The sequence below is a fragment of the Poeciliopsis prolifica genome, unplaced genomic scaffold, assembly GCF_027474105.1.
Source record: "Poeciliopsis prolifica strain line A6 unplaced genomic scaffold, Auburn_PproV2 SCAFFOLD022, whole genome shotgun sequence".
Classification (NCBI taxonomy): Eukaryota; Metazoa; Chordata; class Actinopteri; order Cyprinodontiformes; family Poeciliidae; genus Poeciliopsis; species Poeciliopsis prolifica.
This window is the reverse complement of record NW_026562397.1, coordinates 1,458,280-1,481,104: the sequence shown is the minus strand read 5'-3', so window position 1 is coordinate 1,481,104 and position 22,825 is coordinate 1,458,280. Positions and strand designations below refer to the sequence as shown.

At 42.1% G+C, this 22,825-nt stretch overlaps 1 protein-coding gene and 1 long non-coding RNA gene across 2 annotated transcripts in view; one reads left to right on the top strand and one right to left on the bottom strand.

Annotated features, from left to right (window-relative positions):
* myo18ab (myosin XVIIIA b) overlaps positions 1-22,825 on the top strand; it is a 58,941-nt gene extending 36,116 nt beyond the window's left edge. Inside the window, 26 exon segments of the mRNA XM_055045458.1 lie at positions 135-339; positions 1,213-1,322; positions 2,469-2,534; positions 2,609-2,737; positions 3,299-3,442; positions 3,788-3,877; positions 4,011-4,130; positions 4,205-4,316; positions 4,808-4,935; positions 5,489-5,643; positions 5,917-6,040; positions 6,606-6,713; positions 6,800-6,892; positions 7,147-7,257; positions 7,875-7,979; positions 8,320-8,466; positions 8,726-8,839; positions 11,176-11,292; positions 11,692-11,775; positions 16,161-16,235; positions 16,237-16,299; positions 17,003-17,188; positions 17,311-17,450; positions 18,123-18,167; positions 20,287-20,394; positions 21,458-22,825. Of these exon segments, the coding sequence (XP_054901433.1) occupies positions 135-339; positions 1,213-1,322; positions 2,469-2,534; positions 2,609-2,737; positions 3,299-3,442; positions 3,788-3,877; positions 4,011-4,130; positions 4,205-4,316; positions 4,808-4,935; positions 5,489-5,643; positions 5,917-6,040; positions 6,606-6,713; positions 6,800-6,892; positions 7,147-7,257; positions 7,875-7,979; positions 8,320-8,466; positions 8,726-8,839; positions 11,176-11,292; positions 11,692-11,775; positions 16,161-16,235; positions 16,237-16,299; positions 17,003-17,188; positions 17,311-17,450; positions 18,123-18,167; positions 20,287-20,394; positions 21,458-22,817 (4,239 nt within the window). The 3' untranslated portion in view covers positions 22,818-22,825.
* LOC129369817 (uncharacterized) lies at positions 11,256-12,919 on the bottom strand. The gene is made up of 3 exons (XR_008606985.1): positions 12,706-12,919; positions 11,647-11,984; positions 11,256-11,344 (listed from the first exon to the last, which is right to left on the bottom strand). It is a non-coding gene; the product is annotated as an uncharacterized LOC129369817 (long non-coding RNA).

Here is a 22,825-nt window from a genome sequence, read left to right as displayed (position 1 = left end):
ACACTCCACTGTTGAATGTCAACAGCATTCAGTTCAATACTGAACCATCGCCATATATATATAGATTGCAAGATGGGCTTAGTGCATTATCTTGTTTGCAAACTAAACCAACAGATCCATCTTTGTGTCTTCAGGATGCCTTGATTGACATGGTGCGCCGTTCCAAGGTCCACTTCGTTCATTGTCTGCTGCCCAAAGCAGAGTCAGTGGCGGGCAGCGACCCCCGTGCTCCCCATGGAGAGAGCTCTGATTCGGGGCTGATGACTTTAGATGTGGGCCTCCTGAGAGCTCAGCTCAGGGGCTCCAAGCTGCTAGATGCCCTGCGCATCTACAGGCAAGGTGAGGCATTCTGACACCTTCATGATGGAAACTACCACACAGTTGAGACTAGAGCAAACAGAGGAGCAACTTGGTTTATTTGGTCGTTTAAATTACAGCGAGTATTATGAAGTTATTGATCCAACCCTGGTAGAAGATCGTTTAACTGGAGAATGATGGATTTCAAACTGTCCTGATCTTTATTTGGATCTTGATCAGATGCCATCATCTCCAGGTCTAAAACTGACAGTTAATAAAACCAATGCCATGTTTGGTTTCTTTTGTCTGGTAATGAAATCATGACTAACAGAACTACTGTTCTGTAGATAACTCCTGATGCATGATCCTCTCTTTAAGATATTAATCCCATTGTGTGCGTCTTTCTGTACTTGGGTTCTTCTCTTTTGGAGGTGACTGTCACTTTAAGAAATTGTGGTGTTTCCTAGTCTGGGAGGAGTTGCCATCAGCAGACTGATTTGGCTCACATCCAGACCTGTCTCTGGCTGTTTCCATGGTAATTAAAGGTATCCAAAAGAGCACCAGACTGTGGGTCCTGTCCTCACCAGAGGCACAGCTCCTGCAGCAGCAGTAATGATGAGCTGCCCTGTGAGTTGCTGTGGTGTGGAGGGGTAGTCAAAGGGAGGCGTTGTCTGATTGCAGCCAAATCAGGGACCTGAGTTGCACATAAACTGCTTCAGCAGCTTGAGATCGGGTCCAAACTCAGCTCACTTCATGAAATGTTGAGCAAGAACTGGGAGAAGACGACACGGACGGCAGCATGGCTAGCAACTGTTGCATCATGCTACCAAAATTATTTCATTAACCAGAACTTCCAGTTAAGCTGAATTCAGAGTTTTCCATGAGAATCACAGTTTGCTCTCTCCCTGTTGCCAGGTTACCCAGACCACATGGTGTTCTCAGAGTTCCGCAGACGCTTCGATGTTCTAGCGCCACATCTGACCAAAAAACATGGCCGCAACGACATAGTCCCAGATGAGAAGAGAGTGAGTCTGTTTCTATGCAGTTCTGTTGTGAAAAGCTTATTAGTGACTGCTGAGGGGTGAACAGAGAATAATGAGTTAGTTCAGTTTGTCCTCTGCTTCCCCTTTGACTGGCAGTTCATCATGTTTCCTTCCTGAAATGTTTCTGCTGAAACTGCTTGCTGCAGCTTGTCCAGGTAAAATCTGCTGTCATTGCCGTCTACTTTCTGATCTCCTGTGCCTGCAGTTTACTCATCTGTAGTCATGGGTTACCCCGCCACGTTACTCATTATGTAATTAAGTGATGATATGCAGGCACTGAGCTTTCTGACATTATACATGAGGCAGAACAGCTTAGCAGCATTTCCCCTACCATTATGTTTTTTATTACATATATAATTTCCTGTTGAAAGTTACAAGAAGCTCTTTTTCAACAGTATTAGTGAAGAGAGTTTGGATCTTTTTCTTTGCTGTGGTAATACTGTTTTTATTCTGCCGGCCACAATTTGCCCTGATTTGCACCAGGGATCAGCTGATTGAGCTGAAGCCAGGAGGCACGGTGACCAGACCCACAGAAACCCCCAAATGTAGAAGGAAACATTGAGGTTCCAGAGGAGGAAACAAACAGTGGAGGAGAGAAATAAGGAAGAAACAACAGAGATTTATGGAGAAGAGGAGGTTATAAGCGGTTTCTCCCCTCTGTTAACTTGGGCAACGTTAGATCGCTGGTCAACAAAATGGATGTGTTAACCGCGCCGGCCAAGTATCAGAGTACTGGGAGGATAGCTTAATGTGTTTTATGGAGACATCGCTGCACACAGACGCTCCTGATGCCAGGGTCTCCATTGAGTATTGAGAGCAGAAAGTCAGAGTCACCTTCACACCTCCTTCCCTGCTCCTCTTTTCGGTGACCTTACCCCACCACTCAGCTGGCCACCTCTACAATAAACATTACTGCTGAAGATGTTAGAAGTCAGCTGGTCAGACTCTGCTCTCACAAGGCTGCAGGCCCTGATGGTGTGAGTCTGGATATCTGTGCTATCCAGCTCTGTGGAGTCCTTCAACGTCCTGTGATGTGGAAATCAGCCTGTAGTATTCCAGTGCCAAAACACTGCAAATCTCAGGTTCTATTTCTCCATCTGACTGCTTGATTGTCCTGCTGGTGTTTAGGCGGTGCAGGAGCTGCTGGAGTCCCTGGAGCTGGAGAAGAGCAGCTATCACCTGGGGCTAAGCAAGGTGAGTGAGTGAGGCTCAGGCTCATCCTGTCAACTTGAAATGGAGCTGAAAAACTCTCTGCTGCTGTCCTCCAGGTGTTTTTCCGAGCTGGGACTTTGTCCATGCTTGAGGAGCAGCGTGATGTCCAGACCAGGAGGAACATCTCTCTGTTCCAGGCTGCATGCAGGGGGTACCTGGCCAGACAGGCATTCAAAAAGAGAAAGGTAGGACGGCTGTGTGCTCGCTTATATCAGACTCAGAATATTCTCAATGTTCTGCCTGTTCATGGATGTTTGATGGCATTGACATGTAAGTGGCCTGATCAGTCCTATCATATTATCCTACAAATAAAAGACAGGGTGTACTTTTTGTTTTTCCAATGAACCTGCCATCCAATCGGAGAGCAGCTGATTCTCCTCCATTCAGCTGCAAACCATTATTGATTCATCCAAACAGACTGGACAATCCTAATGTACAATTGCTACAACACATCACTTGTGCAGTTCAGCAAAAAAAGTAAAATTGTTTCTATGCAACTTTAGTTGGTCAGTAAAAACTAAAATAAAATGTAATAAATTGCCAAACCCACAAGATTGCTCAGGCCCTATACACATCAGCATCACTGCAGCATTACAGGAACTCATTGCATTGAGAAGAAAACATTGGCAAGCACTTTTTTTATGCCACTCTGTTATGATTGAATGAATATTTTCTTCCTGAAATCGTATTTCACCTCTTGTGTGACAGTAAAACTGATAACTGTGGTGTTTGGTTCTGCTGATCAGATCCAGGATCTTGCCATCCGGTGCATCCAGAAGAACATCAAGAAGAACCGTGGTGTGAAGGGCTGGCCATGGTGGAAGCTCTTCACCACTGTTAGACCTCTGATAGAGGTGCAGCTCACCGAGGAGCAGATTCGTGGAAAGGATGTGAGTTTCTTTGGTTTGGGTTATTCACTCATACCTGCTGTACCGTCCCGAGAACTGCAGTAAAAACTGAATCAATTGGTACATCAAAATGCTACAAAAGGAATAGCTCCTCCTGTTTTCTTTAAAATGTGTTATTGTGACTGTTTTACTGCAAGTATCCAAACATTTTGATCGTTTTTCTGTAAATCAGCAGTACGTCTACATATAATGCTGAAACACAGGTCAGCGTAACAGGTTAGGTGCTAACACCCATCCAGAACATTTGTTAGTTCTCCCCTGAAACTGTGTGTGTGTGTGTGTGTGTGTGTGTGTGTGTGTGTGTGTGTGTGTGTGTGTTTCTTCCAGGAGGAGATTCAGCAGCTGAAACAGAAGCTGGAGAAGATGGAGAAGGAGAGGAACGAGCTGAGGCTGAACAGTGACCGACTAGAGAGCAGGGTAAACACACAACTAAAGGCTTTCAGTTACTTAGCTGCTTTTTTATTGGGTGTATATAAACTTCTGGTATACACTGCATAGTAGCAAACCACCATGTCGGAGCATATGTGTGAGCCTTGGTCTGTGTCCTCAGATGACAGAGCTGTCCACAGAGCTTACTGATGAGCGGAACACGGCCGAGTCGGCCTCCCAGCTGCTGGAGGCAGAGACCTCCGAGAGGCTCCGCTTGGAGAAGGACATGAAGGACCTGCAGGTACAACCATCCGCTGCTTCACTCATGGACATTTGTGTTGTCATGGTAACAACTCATCCACTCGCTTCAATAAGGCTAAGTTTGACAGCATGAAGAAACAGACGGAGTCCATGGAGATGGAGGTGATGGAGGCTCGGCTCATCAGAGCTTCTGAACTCAACGGAGAAATGGATGACGACGACTCAGGTCAGACACAAGAAATGTAGTGGCATGTTGCCCTGGTCCATCACATGATTCTTCCATTTGGAATAAACTTCCACTTTGTGACCTTATGCTAATTTACATGTCTGTATGGGTGGTGACAGGGCGGACCAGCAGCTGAGCTCTGTCACCATGTCATGACAGTATGTTGTGAGACAGGTAATCTGTCTCATACTTACCAAACTTCAGATGGTCAGTACGTTTCTTACCATCTGAAGAAACGTACTGCTGCTAACCAAAGGAGGGTCTTAATGCTGTTAATCACCTCATGTACTCGCTGCTAAATTCAAGTAATATGTAAAAAAATATTTTCTGTAAAAATGACACACTGCAGCTTTAAACAAATAAAATTAATATTAGTTTAACTTCCACAATAGACTTTACATTTTAGTCTCTGAGTAAGCAAACAAATATTGTGTTTGACACAGAACATGGTGTAGCATATGAAGCGGCCTCTGATTTTGTTTCTGAAGCAGGAGGAGAGTGGAGGTTAAAGTATGAGCGAGCCATCAGGGAGATCGAGTTCACCAAGAAAAGACTGCAGCAGGAGTTTGATGACAAGCTGGAGGTTGAACAACAGAACAAGCGTCAGCTGGAGAGAAGGGTGAGTAGACACGACTGCTCCAATACACACCAAGTTACTGATGGGCTGACAGTAGAGTCTAAATATGGAAGATCTTATGCTCTATATTGCTGTTAGTGGGACTATGACTTATCAGACTGTCTGTTAAACTTGCCTTACATTCAGGTATAAAAACCAGGAAGTGGGAATGGGCTTTGGTTGAATATCTCTTTCCTTCATGTTTTCCTCTTTGTTTTGGTGCTTTCTTCTCATGTGTATGTTTCTCTGTGGTGACATCATTACAGAATGAAGGCTGACAGCCAGAAGATTAGCTTTTTTTTTTTTTTTTTTTTTTTAGAGTTGATTACATTGTTCTTATTTTCATTGTTTAGTAAATCTTTTCTGGTTTCCTAAGTTCCTAAGTTACTACCTCATAGCAAGAGCCGAGGCAGAATATCAGGACCAACCAGGTCAGAGTCTGCAAGTCTTTCAGCTGTTTAGGATTAAGCGTAAATACAGTTACTAAAATCAGTGGAAATCAATACAAAATGATGACATTGGTGTAATAAAAACACCAATCTTGTGTGTTTTGCAGATCAGTGACCTGCAGGCTGATAACGAAGAGTCTCAGCGAAACATTCAGCAGTTAAAGAAAAAGAATCAGCGGCTGGTAGCTGAGCTGCAGGACACCAAGCTTCACCTGGAGGGCCAGCAGAGCCGCAACCACGACCTGGAGAAGAAGCAGAGGAAGTCCGTCCTCACACACCAACTTTGACACTCCATCGTTCATAGACATGCATTAGCAGATTGCTAGCCAGTGAGCCAGGAAGGCTGCTCCACATGATTAGTAGCATCTTTCTGTTCCTAATGGTAGAACTCTGGCTTTCTTGTTGACTTGTGTCACTAAGCTTTCCACAGAGATAATATGTACAATGTGTTTTAGCCCCTCTAAGTTTAAACTTGCTGCTGTCAGCTGTAGTGTCTGTGGTCTGTTCTCGTCACCAAGAGGTTGCTTGTCTATAGGTTTGATGGTGAGCTGAGTGCAGCTCAGGACGAAGTGCAGAGGGAGAGGAGCCTGAGGGAGAAGCTGGCCCGGGAGAAGGACATGCAGAGTGGGGAGGCCTTCAGCCTCAGACAGCAGCTGGAGGTGTGTGTCCCTGTGCTTTCAGAGGGATGTCAAACTATTGTTTATATATTTAGGATGAACTTTTGCCAAACACCAAAGCTTTATGTTAACACAATATTTGATCAGGTTTTCCCTGGTCTTTTTTCTTTCACCACTAAATAACTTTTTGTGACAGAAATGGTGCTAATATCAATCCTAATCTGTCCAGACTTCAGCAGAAAACTTTGACTTTACTATCAAAGTTTTTCTTTAACTGAACTATTTCACCAGGGTTGTTCATCATATCAATCACCATTTCAGTATCAGTATGTAAAATATCAGTCACAGGAAGCTTTAGTACCGGTAAATGTAGCACTAGCAGGGAGCAAGCTTTTCCATTTAGTTGAGTTGGTAATAAGCGCCTGCAGAAGCTTGCAACCGTATATTGTTACTTCTACAACAGGCAGGCTTACAATTACATGTGTTTTTTGTAAATGGTCTGACTTCCTCGCTTTGCTTAAGCTTCCCGTGTTACATTAACAGTTCACTTCCTCTTTCTCTTTCACTCAATGTGCGGTGTGGTCTGACTGCTTCGTGTGTTTTGTAGGACAAGGACCTTGAATTGCGTACAGTGAATTTGAAGCTGGATCAGGTGGAAGCAGAGCTGCAGGATCTTAACTCCCAGGAATCAAAGGATGAAGCATCTCTTGCTAAGGTTTTTGGAAACAGACTAAGTCAAATTGCTCAGTCTTTGTTCAAGTAGTTCCCCTGCAATCAGCTATGACCATCCCTGTTATTTAGCTGAAGAAGCAGCTTCGCGACATGGAAGCCAAGATCAAGGACCAGGAGGAGGAGCTGGATGAGCAAGCTGGCACCATCCAGATGCTGGAGCAGGTACAGATGTTGACAAGTTGATATCAGACAGCATATGTAACAGTCGCTATCTCAGTCATTATTCAGAAGTAACCTTATCTGATGACATATGGCAACTTTTTGACTCTTATAAAAAACTGGGTTTTTTAATCTTTGTATTGGGATGCAATGATAGGAGTCTGGGAGTACATGTGCCAGGGTCCTTCCTCTAGGAGTGGTCAGGCTGTCCTTGATGTGTGTGTGTGTGTATGTATGATGATTGATCTATGTTTCAGGCCAAGCTGCGACTGGAGATGGAGATGGAACGTTTGCGTCAAACACATTTTAAGGAGATCGAAAGCAAGGATGATGAGGTGGAAGAGATCAGGCAGTCATGCAGTAAGAAGGTCAGGAGGATTAATGTTTCACCTTAACTGCACCACCTCATGCCTGACAGTAGGGGCACTGTTGAAGAGAGAATCAGTTGAGCCATTTTTATACTACCTGACCCAGAGGGCTCATTTTCAAACTGAAAACCACATAACAGGAATTTTACAAAGGCTGCGAAGTAAGAATTAGAGGTTCCTTTCTGGCTTCGTTTGACCTCTGTTTCCAAAGACCATTGGGGTAATACTAATCTAAATGCAGCATATCCACATAACAGCGCTAACAATAAAATATTCAGGAAAGTCACTATAATTTTATAATAAAGTTATATCACAAGGAGTCAGTTGGGCTGATCTCACTAGAGAGCACTTTTCATTAATCATGAGCGCTGTGATGAACACAACCAGGTCCCTACCAACTTCACATCAACCTTTCAAACTAGAAACATAAGATGTACTTCAAGAGAGCATGTTACCATTTATCCTGTCAGACATCTAAACATGAGAGGCTTGCAGGGCCTTCAAGAGAATTTTGAGAGACAGAAATCACCCCATGATGTCATGTCATGCATATAGACACAAGAATGTATCTAATTTTTAAGTGTATTTCATTAGTGTGTTTATATGTGTTTGTGTAGTTGAAGCAAATAGAGGTCCAGCTTGAAGAAGAGTATGATGAAAAGCAGAAGGTGCTGAAGGAGAAGAGAGAGCTGGAGGCGAAGCTTCTGTCAGCACAGAGCAAGGTAAGGACACCAGATGGTGATGAGTGTCTGATCACCTTTAAACAAACAGTTCAAACACTGAAGACAATCACCTGCACGTGATTGTGTTCACCCCAGTGATGCTCAGGTGAAGACAGTTTGTCCAGGTTCTTTTAGGTTTCACTTTCTACAGAAAATGTCTTTCTAGATGCACCTTCACTATGATGTCGCATCATAAATTCAAGCATGGTTGTGAATTACTCTAACTTGTACTTGCCTAAATTTATTCTTATGGAAAGACGATGAATGGTTGGGAGTCGCTACATATAAAAAGTAAGAAAAGTAACAAGAAAGCGCAAACTGATCGTTCCTTTTTGCCCAGGTGACAAACTGTGACATAGACACTGAGAAACGCCTGAAGAAGGACCTGAAGAGGACCAAAGCCCTGCTGGCTGATGCCCAGATCATGTTGGACCACATAAAGAACAACGCACCCAGCAAGAGAGAGATTGCTCAGCTGAAAAACCAGGTTCTGACACCCACCTTTAAAAAAAATTTAAAAATAGAAATTACCAGGACTGCTCGTTATCAGAAACGATATTGATCACAAACTTTAAGATACATCTTCAGCCAGCACCTCCTTTTAAAAAGAAATTATCTGGACAAAGCACATGGTCTGTATAAGTGAAGCTTTGGATAAACATCTGCTGAAAAAAGCTAAAACTCAGTTCAATGAGAATTTTGAAGTTGGATTTAATATCAGACACTGAGATTTGTCTTCTTTACAGCTGGAGGAGTCCGAGTTCACCTGTGCTGCTGCAGTCAAAGCTCGAAAATCCATGGAGGTGGAGATAGAAGACCTGCATGTTCAGATGGAGGAGATCTCTAAAGCCAAGCAGATGGTTGGTACAATTCTCTGCAATGTTTCTCATCACTACAGCTTTCATTCTTCTAAAGAAGAAGCTTCTTTTCTACACTCTTCCTTTTATATTGGATTTGTTTTTTGAACCCAGAGTTTATGTTGACATTTCCATTCCAAGTTTCTTTTCTTCATTCTTTCATTTCATTCATTGAAGATGAGGACCAGGATGGAATCCCTCTTCATAGCAATTCTCCCTCTGCCCTTCTCTTGGTAGAGTTGCCAAGGGGAACTCTACCAATTCAGTTTGTTCCAGTTATTGATGTGGTGCCAACTCAGAACAGCTGTCTCCATGCACTTTACAAATAACCAAATAAACAGCCATTTTATATACAAACAAAGCAGGTGCACAAAATTCAGAAGCTAAAGCCCAGTGCACTCAGAGTCCGCTGGACATCTGACCTGGAAGATTGTTTGGTCAAAATGTGGAAAGAACGCGAATGTTTAATTTAAATTTTGTCTAAAGAGTACCACAACAGAAATGACAAAGAAAGAAGCTGTAGTGAAATTGTGACGCAGTCGATGTACCCAGTAACTCTTCTGCTACATCGTTAGTGCTAGGATGAATGAAATGTGCTTTATAGATAATTAGATCTCATAAAACCATAAGTAAAGCTTTATCCTTGTTTGGAGCAGCATGCAATTTAATTGGTTTAAAAAAAAAAAAAAAAAACGTCTGAAAAATTATAAAATTATTCCACAGAGTACATCTGGTTCAGAAGCGCATTCTAACCTTTGGTTGAAGTGGAGCATTTGATTTCATTCAGTAGTAACACAACAGAGGAAAAATACAGAAATTGGTACGCTGGGTTATTCTCTTTGTTGTCTAAATACAGGAGCAAATAGAGAAAAGGATATAGGTACAGAAAACTGATGAGCACTGCAAAAATATTGCGCGACTTCAGGAGCAATGCCAGAAAATTGCTCCTGAAGTCTCAGTAAAGTAAAACGTGATTTCACTCGAGATAATATGTATAAAAAAATGTTGAAAAAATAAAAACATCCGTTTTCAAAATGTACAAAATGCTTTCAAAAAATAAATATTAATTGAAATCCATCCTTTAATTGAAATCCATCTGGATTTGTAATATGTAATAATAATATGTAATATGTTAACCTTTCGCTGTTAGTTGGGGGAAAAAAGGATAACTGTCATCTGATTTTTCGAAAAACGAATATGAAGGAATTGCTTTCTTCTAATTTAAGCTACTCTGATGTTTCAGTCATTGAGTTTTCTGAAACAAGATGCAGTATATACATATATTCTACAACATCAACACAGCAAAAAATTATAAGTTCATGGAAACGGTTAATTAAACGAGAAAACCGAAAAAAAAATTATAATTAAAAACAGTATTTGTTATGAGGAAGAAAAAAAAACTTCCATATTGAGATGCAACAAATACAGTTCTTGCTCGCGATATCTCCAGTTCTTGATCCTAAGCTTTGTCTTTTTTGGGTTAAAATAAGTTCACAAACTAAAGTTACCGCTTCCACATCGTTCTCCATGTTTGTTTACTCTAAATGAAGGTGTGCAGAATTTTAAGGGATTTCATATCTGGACTTGGAATGTCCTTAAGTGAAAACTCACACTTTACGATCGAACCTGTCAAACCTACAATTTTAAATCAGCTAGCATGTGGTCTCTCACGTTTTGAGAATCGGCCAACATTTCTAAAATTGTATCGTGTGAACTGAGCTTAAGCTATAAAACGTTCCATGTGTTATGAAATAAAAATGACCGAACACTGTTAAGGTGAAAATCATTGACAGGTTTGTTACAAAATCAGACCCTGATAAAACTGTGCCAGACAGAGCCAACACATTAGTGTCACACCAAGCGCAGAAGATCATAAACACTGGAGGGTAGGACAATCTAGCAGAGTGGTCATCATGTGGTCATTGTGTGACCACATGATGGTCACACATGTGGTCACACAATGTGGTCACAAGCTTCAGCTTGTGGAAACCTCCTGTAAATACTAAGACATCTCAAACACTCAAACGTGTTATTACTCAGACTGGAATTATTTTAAAAATTCCTCAGAGATCTCAAACAGTATCTGCTTTTCAGTTGTAAACATGTGACGTTTTTATCACATGTTTACAACACGTGTTAATGTCTTGTTATGTGACATTAACATCTCATTCAGTTTGGTCAAAGAGCTAAAATATCACATTATATTTATTTTTTATGTACATATGATCAAAATTCTGGAAGCACAAGAGTATTTTTCCCATTTTTTGATCTGTGGAAAAAAGATGCTGTTTTAACTCATGCTGGTCAGTTTGGTCAGTTTGCTGCTTTTGTCTTATCAGCTGGAAGAACAGCAGAGCCGTCTTCAGAGAGAGAAGAATGACCTGCAGTCCAGGATGGAGGAGGATCAGGAGGACCTCAACGAGCTGATGAAGAAACACAAGGCTGCTGTGTCCCAGGTGCTCCTTGTCAGGAGAAGTAGTCGGATAATGACTTCTAGGCAGAAAGAACCTAAAGATAAAAAAAAATATCGAGTTATAGTGTCTTTTTCCAGTGCTAATGAAAAAAAGAAACTTTTAATTGGCTCCTCTAAATGTTTAACCAGGTCTGCTTGTTTGATACCCTTCATGTTGAAGCAGATTTCAGTGCCAACTACAGTTTAAAATGTCTGATTTGTATTTAAACGGTATTTAAATTGTATCTAAACGGCAACAGAGTGTAATTTGATTATACTTTGTAATTAACAGTGATCTGATAAGGATTGTTCAGTTTTATTGAAACAAAAAGCATCAAATATTTAAATATCAATTCACTTCATTTGCTGACTGTTGTGATCTGTCCTCTGCGTTGTGTTTCAGTTGGCTCAGAACTTGGCTCAAATGAATGACTTGCAGTCTCAGCTGGAGGAGGCCCTCAAGGAGAAACAGGAGGTTCAGGAAAAGGTTAGTTTTGGGATGGGTAAGCATCTGTCTGAAACCTCTTCACTGAGGATTTCCATAAGCTGCATCTGAACTGTATATACAGTTACTGTATGATGACTTACGTTTGCTGTGATTCACCCAACTTAGTATTATTGTTGAGCAGCCAAAGCCATCCACAGAGTGACATTGAGGGAAACCAATGTTACTTTGATGATGGTGGTTAGGGTAGTCTATATACCGAGAAAACAATAACACCTCATAGTACAAATGTTATCCAGATTCCAAGGTGTGCTCATCAATCACATACTGAAAATTACTAATGCATGAATATATTAGCTATTTGTTCTTATTCCTGTTCATTACGGTGTTAATTATACAATTTATTTTAGTTAGAATAGGGACAATATACACTATATGTTAACTGTAAGAGGAGAGATGCACTGAATCAGGTTATAGCCTGAAGTTCTGATTGGGGCCTGCTATAGAAATGTATGGCAGGTACCGCTGCGTGCCCCCTAACAATAGGCTATATATATCAAAACCTGCAGCTCAATCCCGTGAGGGGAGATATTACTTTTGTTGGCATTTTGAGTAACTGTGGCAACATAATTAACAACAAATGAGCCAAATTCAAGTCAAAACAAAAGACTAACTGACACAAAACAGTGTCAGTTTCACTCAAAACAGACAGAATTTTGTCTCCCTCTGAGCTGCTCTTTAGAACCACAGTGATGGCAAAATGTCAAAATACAAACATGGTGGAACAACTGATAGAAACTCATTGCATCTCTGAATAGCGCTGCTTGTTATATCTTACATGCATATCATATAGTGGTGGCAAAAGCAACAAAAAATCTAGTGTGCTCTGGACTTAAGATGGCGTAAATGCACACATATTCATAACATACTTTGATTAAATTCATAAATTTCAGTACCAAAAAGTTTGCTTACCAGGCGAGTCTCTCTAACCTGAGAATGTGAATCTGAACTGGGTTGATTCTGTGTCTTCAAATCATTTTAACAATTCATAACTTATAACTTCTAAGTCTGAAACAGGAAGAGGTTTGAAAAAACAGTCTGTGTGCTACATTTTATGCATCAAAGAGTGATGTCATCACTGCTGATGTCATTGTTAACATTGACATCAGCAATGAACATTCTAATGATGCATTAACATCAAACACGTTTTGAGCGTCAGGCGATTCTGGTTTATATTCAAAGTCTATGTGGAGTGTTGGATGCGCTCGATGTGTCAAACATTCCAACAGCCCAGGGAATTAATGAATCAATTCCTTAATTTATTATCTTTGTATTATTATTATTATCCATTCGTCCATCCATCCATTTTCTACCATTTATCCGGGGTCGGGTCGCGGGGGTTGCAGCTTAAGAAGGGAGGCCCAGACTTCCCTCTCCCCAGCCACTTGTTTCAACTCTTCCGGGGGAATCCCAAGGCGTTCCCAGGCCAGCCTGGAGACATAGTCCCTCCCTTGGTCTTCTCCAGGGCGTCCTCCAGGTGGGACGTGCCTGAAACACTTCACCAGGGAGGCGACCAGGAGGCATCTTCAATGCCCCGCAGAGCTTAACTTTTTTGGCTCAGCTCTCTCTTCACCACGATGGACCGGTACAGCGTCCACTTCACGGCAGACGCTGCGCTAATCCGCCTGTCGATGTCCTGCTCCCTTCTCCCCTCATTCATGAACAAGATCCCGAGACACTTGAACTCCTCCACTTGGGGCAGGACATGTCCCTGGAGCTGGAGAAGGCACTCTTACCTTTTCCGGCTCATGACTAAGGCCTTGGACCTGGAGAAGGCACGACACGCCCCTGGACCTGGAGAAGGCACGATACGCCCCTGGACCTGGAGAAGGCATGATACGCCTCTGGACCTGGAGAAGGCACGTTACGCCCCTGGACCTGGAGAAGGCACGATACGCCCCTGGACCTGGAGAAGGCACGATATGCCCCTGTACCTGGAGAAGGCACGATACGCCCCTGGACCTGAGAAGGCACGACACGGCCCTGGACCTGAGAAGGCACGATACGCCCCTGGACCTGGAGAAGGCACGATACGCCCCTGGACCTGAGAAGGCACGACACGGCCCTGGACCTGAGAAGGCACGATACGCCCCTGGACCTGAGAAGGCACGACACGGCCCTGGACCTGAGAAGGCACGATACGCCCCTGGACCTGAGGAGGCACGACACGGCCCTGGACCTGAGAAGGCACGATACGCCCCTGGACCTGAGGAGCACGACACGGCCATGGACCTGAGAAGGCACGATACGCCCCTGGACATGAGAAGGCACGACACGGCCCTGGACCTGAGAAGGCACGATACACTCCTAGGCCTCAGACTTGGAGCCTCAGACGGATCCTCACCCTGGCCGCTTCACACCTGGCTTCAAACTGCTCCAGGGAAATGGGAGAGCTGCAGGGAGCTCTCCAGGGAGCTGCAGATCACGTCCATCAGGATTAATCAGTTTCTCAAGTTGTTTGAGTTCTACTTTAACGTTTAGACTCTGCAACATCGGAGCAGTTAAAGACAGACTTACAGTAAATCAGCATCCTCCAGTTTTAACACCTTTTCAACTAATCTGTCCCCAACAGTTGAACTACTGAGTTATCAGTTAGTTGAACCAATGCTGTAACAGTTTAGTTTGAGAACTCAAACTGTGACTCATATGACCCCACAATCTGTCTTGGATCCAAGGGGAGCAAACAACTCCAAAACCCAAACAGAGAAGCAGTCAATGTAGTTTAACAAGGGAGTCACTTTAAAACCGTCCTCTTGTCTCCATAAAATTCAGGGTTCAATAATTGTCCTTCAATAAAAGTCATCAGTTAGAAGCCACAGGTTGGTCTCTGCTTACGATGCCGTTTCCGTGGTCGACAGTCCAGAGGAAAAACAACAAACCCAAAACAATCTAAACATGCAAATCACGACAAGAAGTGGAAGTAACAAAGAAAAGCACAATCACATTTTCCTCTGTACATCTTGGCTCTGAGACATCCATCCTTTGTTTTCAACTGATTGTCCAGTTCTGAGCAACTGTGTGAGCTTTTCTCTGTCACATCGGAGCAGTTAAAGACGGACTTGCAGTTAATCAGCAGCCACCAGTTTTAGAGCCTCTTTAGCAAATCTGTTCCCAACAGCTGAACCACTGAGTTATCAGTTGGTTTGAACTAATGCTGTAACAGTTCAGCTCTCAAACCGAACTGCTGTAGCATTATTATCAAGCCTGTAACAACCACCACAAGAAACAACGTGACATATCCCGTAACTTCTGCCGTACACAGCTTTTTCCAGCAGACTGTTCTCAAAGCCTTTAAAGGCCTTCTTCATTTGTTCCTGCAGCAGCTCGATCATCTTGGTGCTGACGTGTTCATCCTTTGTTTTCAGCAGGTTCTTTAGCTGCGAGCTGCTGTGTGTCTTCTTCTGCTTGACGAGAACTTTGCTGCACATGCTGCTCCGTTCTTTGACGTTGTCGCAAATTTCTTTGGCATTGTGAGACCTTCTGCCATCCTGTCGATCATCTTGTGGATGAGGGCAGTTTCCTCTTAGCCGAGCTGCTCCAAAGCTTTCAAAGCCCCTCAGTCGATCAGCAGCCTGAGCTCCAGGTTTGCTGCCAACAGCTTCAGCTTTTTCCCTTCCAGTACCTTCTCCATCGGGTCAGGAACATCGGAACAATTAAAAAATATTCATTTTATGTTCATCTTCTCGCTACAAGTCTGCACGACACGATTCCAGTGTGAGAACTCTTTGAACTTGTGTTTGCTTGTGAGGAGTCACTGAAGGAGACAGCGACTCAAAACCTATCAAAGCCTTTGTGACGCCGTCATTCAGTGACATCATGTCAGTGACATCATGTCAGTGACATCATAGGGCATAAAACGCCTTGTCAAGTCTCCCGTTTTTTGGCCGGGAGATTATTAGTAGTATTTCTTTGAACATGAGTTATGTGTTTGTTTGTTGTTGCTTTTGACCAATAAGATACACAGAATTTCTGATTGTGAGATGATAAAAAGTTTCATTATCTCAGGTTTGGGCCCTTTTATCATAAATAAGGTATTATCTATTTCTCTTACTTGTTAGCCATGTTTAGTATATGAATGGAGTAAGTCAATTATACACACCATGCTAGTGGTGGTCCACATGCTGCAGTATTCACGCTAAAATAAACATATTTGTCAAATTAGCATAAAATTACTAACATGGTTCAAGTCCATGTTACTCATTTTTTTTGCTAAGCTTAGCATTGATGCTAATTTTTAGAATGTGTGACTGTCCAAACCGACAGTCACACTTTGGCAGGACCCGGTTAAATTTCTTCAGGAATTTTCTAGTTTAAGTTAATAATACTCTCTGGTCTAACAGCACTGACCTGGGTCTGCTCTGAATCAGATGCAGGTCCTCCAGAGCCAGCTGGAGTTCCAGGAGCAGTCCATGGTGGAGAAATCTCTGGCCAATCGTCAGGAGAGCCAAGATCCGAGAACTGGAGACCAAGATGGAGTTTGAGAAGTCGCAGGTCAAACGGTTGGAGGTGAGGAGCCAAAGTGGGACATGAGTAGTCATCAATATGTATGTGCACAGCTAACGACAGAGGTCTGTTTATGTAGTGTAGTGGTCTTACTGACCTCCTGATCTTTTTTTTTTTATCATCAGATGAATTATTGTGGACAATAATCCAAAGTTTATTGCCCACAATAATTCTGAATTACTCTCAAGTACTTCAGTTGTTGTTGGTTTGGACAAAAGGCAGGTGTGGATTGAGCAGCGTGGGTGATTGAAGGCGCTAAGACCCGCCTCCTGAGTCTGACTGGTTGCTTCAAGTTAGCACTGAGAGAAGAGCGCAAACTGAACTTTTTTCCACATATTGTCTCATAACATGCTGTCATGACATAGTGACAGTTTCAACAAACATATTAAAAAAAACTTTTTATTAAAGTTATGCACTGAAGTTTTTAATGATCAATGCAGTAGCACCTCGCCAAAGAAGAATGGACTAGAATCCTTCATGAATGAGTCAACAGTGCTCTCTTTCCTAAAACTTCACACAGTGACTTTAAAAGCCAAGAGGCCAGAAGGATGAACAGATTACTCCTTACCTCTGTCTAAAACCTGAAAATTATCTTTATAAAGGAACAATGAGCTCATTTATTTCATTATTTTGATTTCTGTAAACTTCCAGACATGTGGTAAACTAGGATGGTGTATATTTTGCAACTTTTTGTCTTGCTGTACAGAATCTTGTAGCTCGTCTGAAGGAGAATGTGGAGAAGGTGACAGAAGAGCGAGACCAGCGCATCAGCAGCGAGAATCGTGAGAAGGAGCAAAATAAGCGGCTGCAGAGACAGATCCGAGACATTAAAGAGGAAATGGGGGAGCTGGCCAAAAAAGAAGCAGAGGCAAGCCACAAGAAACACGAGCTGGTAAGGAGGAAGAGCTTTCAGTCATCAGCGTTACTCCTGTCTTACAGACTGGACTCTAGTTTGGAGCGCTACTTAGCACCCACCAGCTAACATCACCATGTGTCCGTCTCCCTTGTTAACAGGAGATGGACATTGAGAGCCTAGAGGCGTCAAACCAGAGCCTGCAGGCAGACCTTAAGCTGGCCTTCAAAAGGATAGGTGACCTGCAGGCGGCCATTGAGGACGAGATGGAGAGTGATGACAACGAAGACCTTATAAACAGGTACAGAACCTATGAACTGTGTTGTGCCAACTCTGTATCAGTTTAGCCAGGTTAACATGAACGGATTCTTGCTCATTACTTATATATTTTTTATAAATATTTTAATAGTTTTTAAATATGTAAAAATTATATTTTTATGAAAGTGATCTACTGCAGCGATCGATCACTAAATTGGTTGATAATTATTTCAGTAGTAAATTCATCATTATTTATTCAATTAATTATTTTGCCCTTAATAATAGAAAAATAATACTTCCTCTTAGGCACAAGGTGAGCGAATCTTCATTCGTGTTAATAGATCTATCTGTAATATCCCTTTAGTTGTTTATCTGCAGGATGGTCAGAGCTCAGAGCAGGAAGCTACAGCTTCTCTCTGTGTGTTTGCTCTGTCACTCGTCCATTAACGTCAAAAAATATTAATAGACGATCAGTCAGTTTGACCTGATAGGCTGCGGGGTTGGGCTGAGCCTTCAGCTGATGTCCTGTTGTAGAAAGTGAAGCCAAAGGCAGTGCAGCTGTCATCCCAGCATCAGACACTCACCCAAATTTTTTATTTACTCTCATTTCTGCAATTTGCTTCTCATAATTTTATGTCCTTCTGTTGTCTTTCATGTTTTTTCTTTCCATGTCTTTTCTTCCTTGCATCATAACCATCATCATCACTGTGACCAGTTTGCAGGATATGGTGGCAAAGTACCAGAAAAGAAGGAACCGAATGTGAGGATCATGGTCTTGTGTTGCTTCTTTCTTTGCTGGAAGTAATGATGCATATATCACATGACGGATCAAACCTTAGCTTTTATTTTCTCCATAATTTAGTTCATAAAACATCAGTTTTTCTCATGGAGTAAACAGTGACGTTTACTGTGTCATAAATGCATCATCAACACATTCAACCCACCTGTGCTTTTTCATTGCATGCCTTCACATCCAGCTGAATCACCATCACTACTATTAACCGCACTATGAAACAATTTCTCCTTTTAGCAGCAATAAACATCTGACTTGATTTTGTTTTTTCACTGATGCTTCAGCCAATGTGCAGCACATCAAGGTGCCCCAGACACCATAAATCACCTGTTGTCTGTTTGCTCTGCTTTTAGCTAAATACGTCTCATTTCTGCCTGACTGAAGGACGCTTTCTGTTGTTGGAAGAGTTTCCTCAGTGTGAGCAGCTCTCCTTTCAGCCATGGACCTCACCTGGTTGTGGCTGATGTGTAATCAGTCATCGCTGGTTACATGTGGGCATTTTGCCACATTGTTATCTGAATGACTGCATATCATTTTGTGGACCATTCAGATTGTACTATAGAAAAGACATATCACCTATTTGGGTTTCTCATGTTTTAGTGAGAAAAAAAACAATTAGACTGCAGGTTGTGGTCTGCCTGAACAGACAGCAGTTAGTGCCTGTTCTGCTCCCACAGATTTCATCCCAGATCTCAACTAATGAGATCTGGGAGCAGAAGACATTAATCAGACTTTGTGTCATTAATTACATATTAAGAAAACACAATCAAAATGAACTGATGGGTGTTCCCAAAGGTTCAGGCAACAGTGAAATCTTCACCTGTGGGTTTCCCTGCTTAATGTCTTTGCTTTACAAAGCATATATAGGGCCTTTTCTGTTTAAAGTTTGTATTGGTTACATTTGTTATTGTAGAAAAATGATGTATAACACTGATAGTGTGATTGATTGTTGAAAAGTTAACAACACAATGCAAGCGATGATCGCCCCCTGCTGGCCCCGGAAGAGTGAATGCTGCAACTCAATGATTCAATGCAATCTGCTGGGTTTCCTCAGATAAAAACTTTTTAAATTGCTTTCAGTAATTTACTGAGCTTACTGTACTGTCTGATAACTAAGAACAATAGGATGCAATAGAATGGAAATTAATATTTTCATTCAAATTTCAAAATATTGAATGGAAATTTAATATTTTGAGATGACATTTGTTGTGAATTGGCGCTATAGCTTAGTTCTCCCAAAGCAGAGTAGATTTAATGTTGAAGACCAGAACTAGAATTTTTGCATATTTTTGTTGTATTTTATTCTTTACGACAATTTACAACTACCTACATATCTAAATGAATCTTCTCAAACAACCACAGGGATTATTGAATTGAAAATTGCAGTATGAAGCTTCTTGACCTTTTCTGATTGACCTTTCTCAGTTTATATAATGAGGCTTTTGGACACAAATATGTGATGTCTTCTTTAGTGTTTTTGCTATTGCTTTTATAAAGATAAGGCCTGAAATAATTTAGCTATCCTGTAGATTTAGATTAAAAAAAAAAAATAATTTCTTTAACCAACAATTCTCTTGACAGGAACTGAGATGGGTCCTTATAAAAGAATGATCCTTTTAGAAAGAAAATAATGCATCTGTTTTTATTTACATTTTATTTTTAAAAAATTGCTAAATTCTTCATGCTTTTCTGAGTAACTCACAGAGAAATCATTTTTGGCATCATGAACCTTCGTAAGTACGACTAAGTGATACAAAGAGTTCCTGAATCTCCTAATCCACAGCCTGCCATGTAGCTCCATGCAGCTCCGTCTGTCTGCGTCTAGATGTTTTCTGTCTGTCCGTCTTTTGTCCAGATGTAATGCTAAGGTCCTCGTCTGCCTCTGCACTAAAACCCTTAACCTGTTCTTCCTCTACCGTAATGACAGAAGACGTCTTCCTGGGCTCGCTCCCATTGAACCCTAACATTGTTCTTCCTTTCTGAATGTCAGAAGACGTGTCTGTATTTAACTACCATTTCCATGGCTGCCTCTAACTCTCTCCTCTTCTGCCTCTAACTTCTCTTCCTTTCCCTAACTGGTGAGCAGTCAGGGACACTCAGACACAGACTCTGAAGTGGAGGACCGTGTGGATGGAGTGAAGTCCTGGTTGTCCAAAAATGATAGCACTATCAAGAACCTGTCAGATGAGGACAGGTCAGTGAAAATGTGTCAGTTATCTCTGCAGAAGATGCTTGTGTTATACAGTGGAAGCAACATAAACTGATAGCTAACCTATTGCTAACCATAGGTATTTTTTGCTTATATTCACTTCTTGTTTGCTTGTAGAACAGAAAAATAATACATTTGTATATTTTACAATTTATACTTGTATCTTTAAAACTTAAATGAGGCAACATTTCCCCTGAAATGACATTTCCATGGTTGAATCATTGTGATTTAAGGTTTGATTTGAATTATTTAAAATATAACTACTTAACTTTTGATAAAGCGTGGTGACACCTGCAATGCAGTAGCATTATTCCTATAATGAGAAAGAGGGACATTTTCCAGCTAGCAGCAGAGCCAAGAAGAATCCAAAAACTTATTGAGTGTCAGTGTGGAGGGACGTAACATGAATTTATGTGATTTACATTACGATATTTCACATTTATTTGTTGTAATTATTGTGGAAAACAACCAGTTGTAGCAAAAGTCCCACCCTATACATGGCAGTGCAGCATGCTGAGTCCTGCTTGACTTCCTGTTGAAGCCTGGAAGTGAAGCAGAAATGAGCCAAACATAAAGTGGGCTTTGCACACTTAGTGCCAAGTTCACTCAGTGATTGGTTGAAGCTAAACTTGAGAACGTAAAGGTTGAATTTCTCTGTAATCCATTTGATGCGAATATAAAACCATCCAGTCACAGCCATAGGTTCCCTCAGCTTCTGCCTGATGGAAATGATCAGAACATTCCACAGGAGTTATCTCACTGATTCTGTCCATTAGAAATCCTGGGGTCATAGTTTACGACCTTCACATGTCCTCCTAGTGTCCTATAACACTGAAAGGTCTCTGTCTCCTTCATTTCCTCCCTGTTTATTTTCCAGCATTTCTTATACACTTTCCTTGAATATGATCTCATATTACTTTTATATTTAGTCCATTTTCTTCAAAATTTGCTTGATTCAACTTTGTATTTCATCTTTGTCGTGAGCTTTCCTGTGTTCTCCTTCGTTCACTTTTTTCACACAGAAGCCTGTCATTCTCTGTTGTTCTAGATGTGCTGTAAAAACCGACTTAAAGGGAGGAAAAGAGTGGAAAGAGGCTAAGGAGAAACATAAAGGGCAGAGAGAACTACAGACAATCAGGCCGGTGCCTGTTGTGGCCTCTCTGAGTTATAGAATGAAACCTGACCTGGATTTCATCGTAGACAAAAGTCCCTCCTTCCTCTGGTCTACTAAGAAGAAAGCAGAGTCAGGCGACGTCCAAAGCAGATGCAAAACTGAGCTGTTAAACCAGAAATGTCATGTTGGCCCTTATTTAGCCTCTTCCAGGAAACCTCCTCTTTCACTGGATAGCCAGTCAGCCATCTCTCAGGCTGGCTCAGAGGCTAACGGATCATCCTCCACCCATCCTGAGATAAACCTGAGGAATAAGGTTCATCCTGGCAGCAGCTTGGGGCTGACAGGCCTATACACACACCGCCAAAGCATCTCTGGTACAGACGGGGCCAGCAGCAGCAGGTGTCCTCCCAATAGGAGATCAAGAAGTCAAAGTCCTGGAATTGTTGGCCAACTTGATTCCCAGGTATTCCTAGTTGGTAGCAGTCACCTCGGTGACGGTGGCATTGACCTAGATGACAGTAGAAGTGTGGTCTTAACTGAGCAGTCCATGTTCGGTCCTCTGTCTTCCATTGGTCGCAGTTTATCAGTGCCTCCACCCAGAGACAGGCCCACTTCTGCTGATCTGCCATTTGATACCCTGGACATTCGGCCGGTCAGCCGTCAGAACTATCTTGACCCTGACTTGGAGAAAGCCATCAATGAAGTGCTGAGTTATAAACCGATAAAATTCAAGCGCAGGAGCTTGGAAGACTCTGAAGATGAAAGAACCAAGAGTAATGAATATGAGAGCCAAAAGATGGAGAACAGAGAGAGGATGTGTCCCACCAGAGGTGTTAGATGTTCTGAATCTGCTGTGGATTGCAGGAGATCATCCTCCCATACCGGCAGCCGCCACCATGTCAGCAAGAGCAAAAGAAAGGGCAAGAAAAAGAGAAGTCACAGCTCTGAGTCCGACAGTTCTGGAGATGATCCTGTTGAAGGGAGCGACTCTAAAAGACGGGTCAAAAAGTCCCAAAAAAAGTCCAAGAAAAAAGAGAAACGTCCATCATCGTCAGTATCTCCTGAATCAGATTCGGAGTCAAACTTTACATCAACTTCTGATGCGTCTACCATTTCCTACTGGAGTTGCAGTAGAGTGAAAACAGCCGTGGGTAGATCGGTTCCCAGTCCAGATGAGGAGGAGACTCTGCCACTGAACAAGAAGCAGCCGAGCAGTAAGAAGAATGAGAAACAAAGGAAGAAGAAGGTGAACCGTCTGATGATGAAGTACTTGTACCGGACAGAGAGTGACTGAGGCAGACA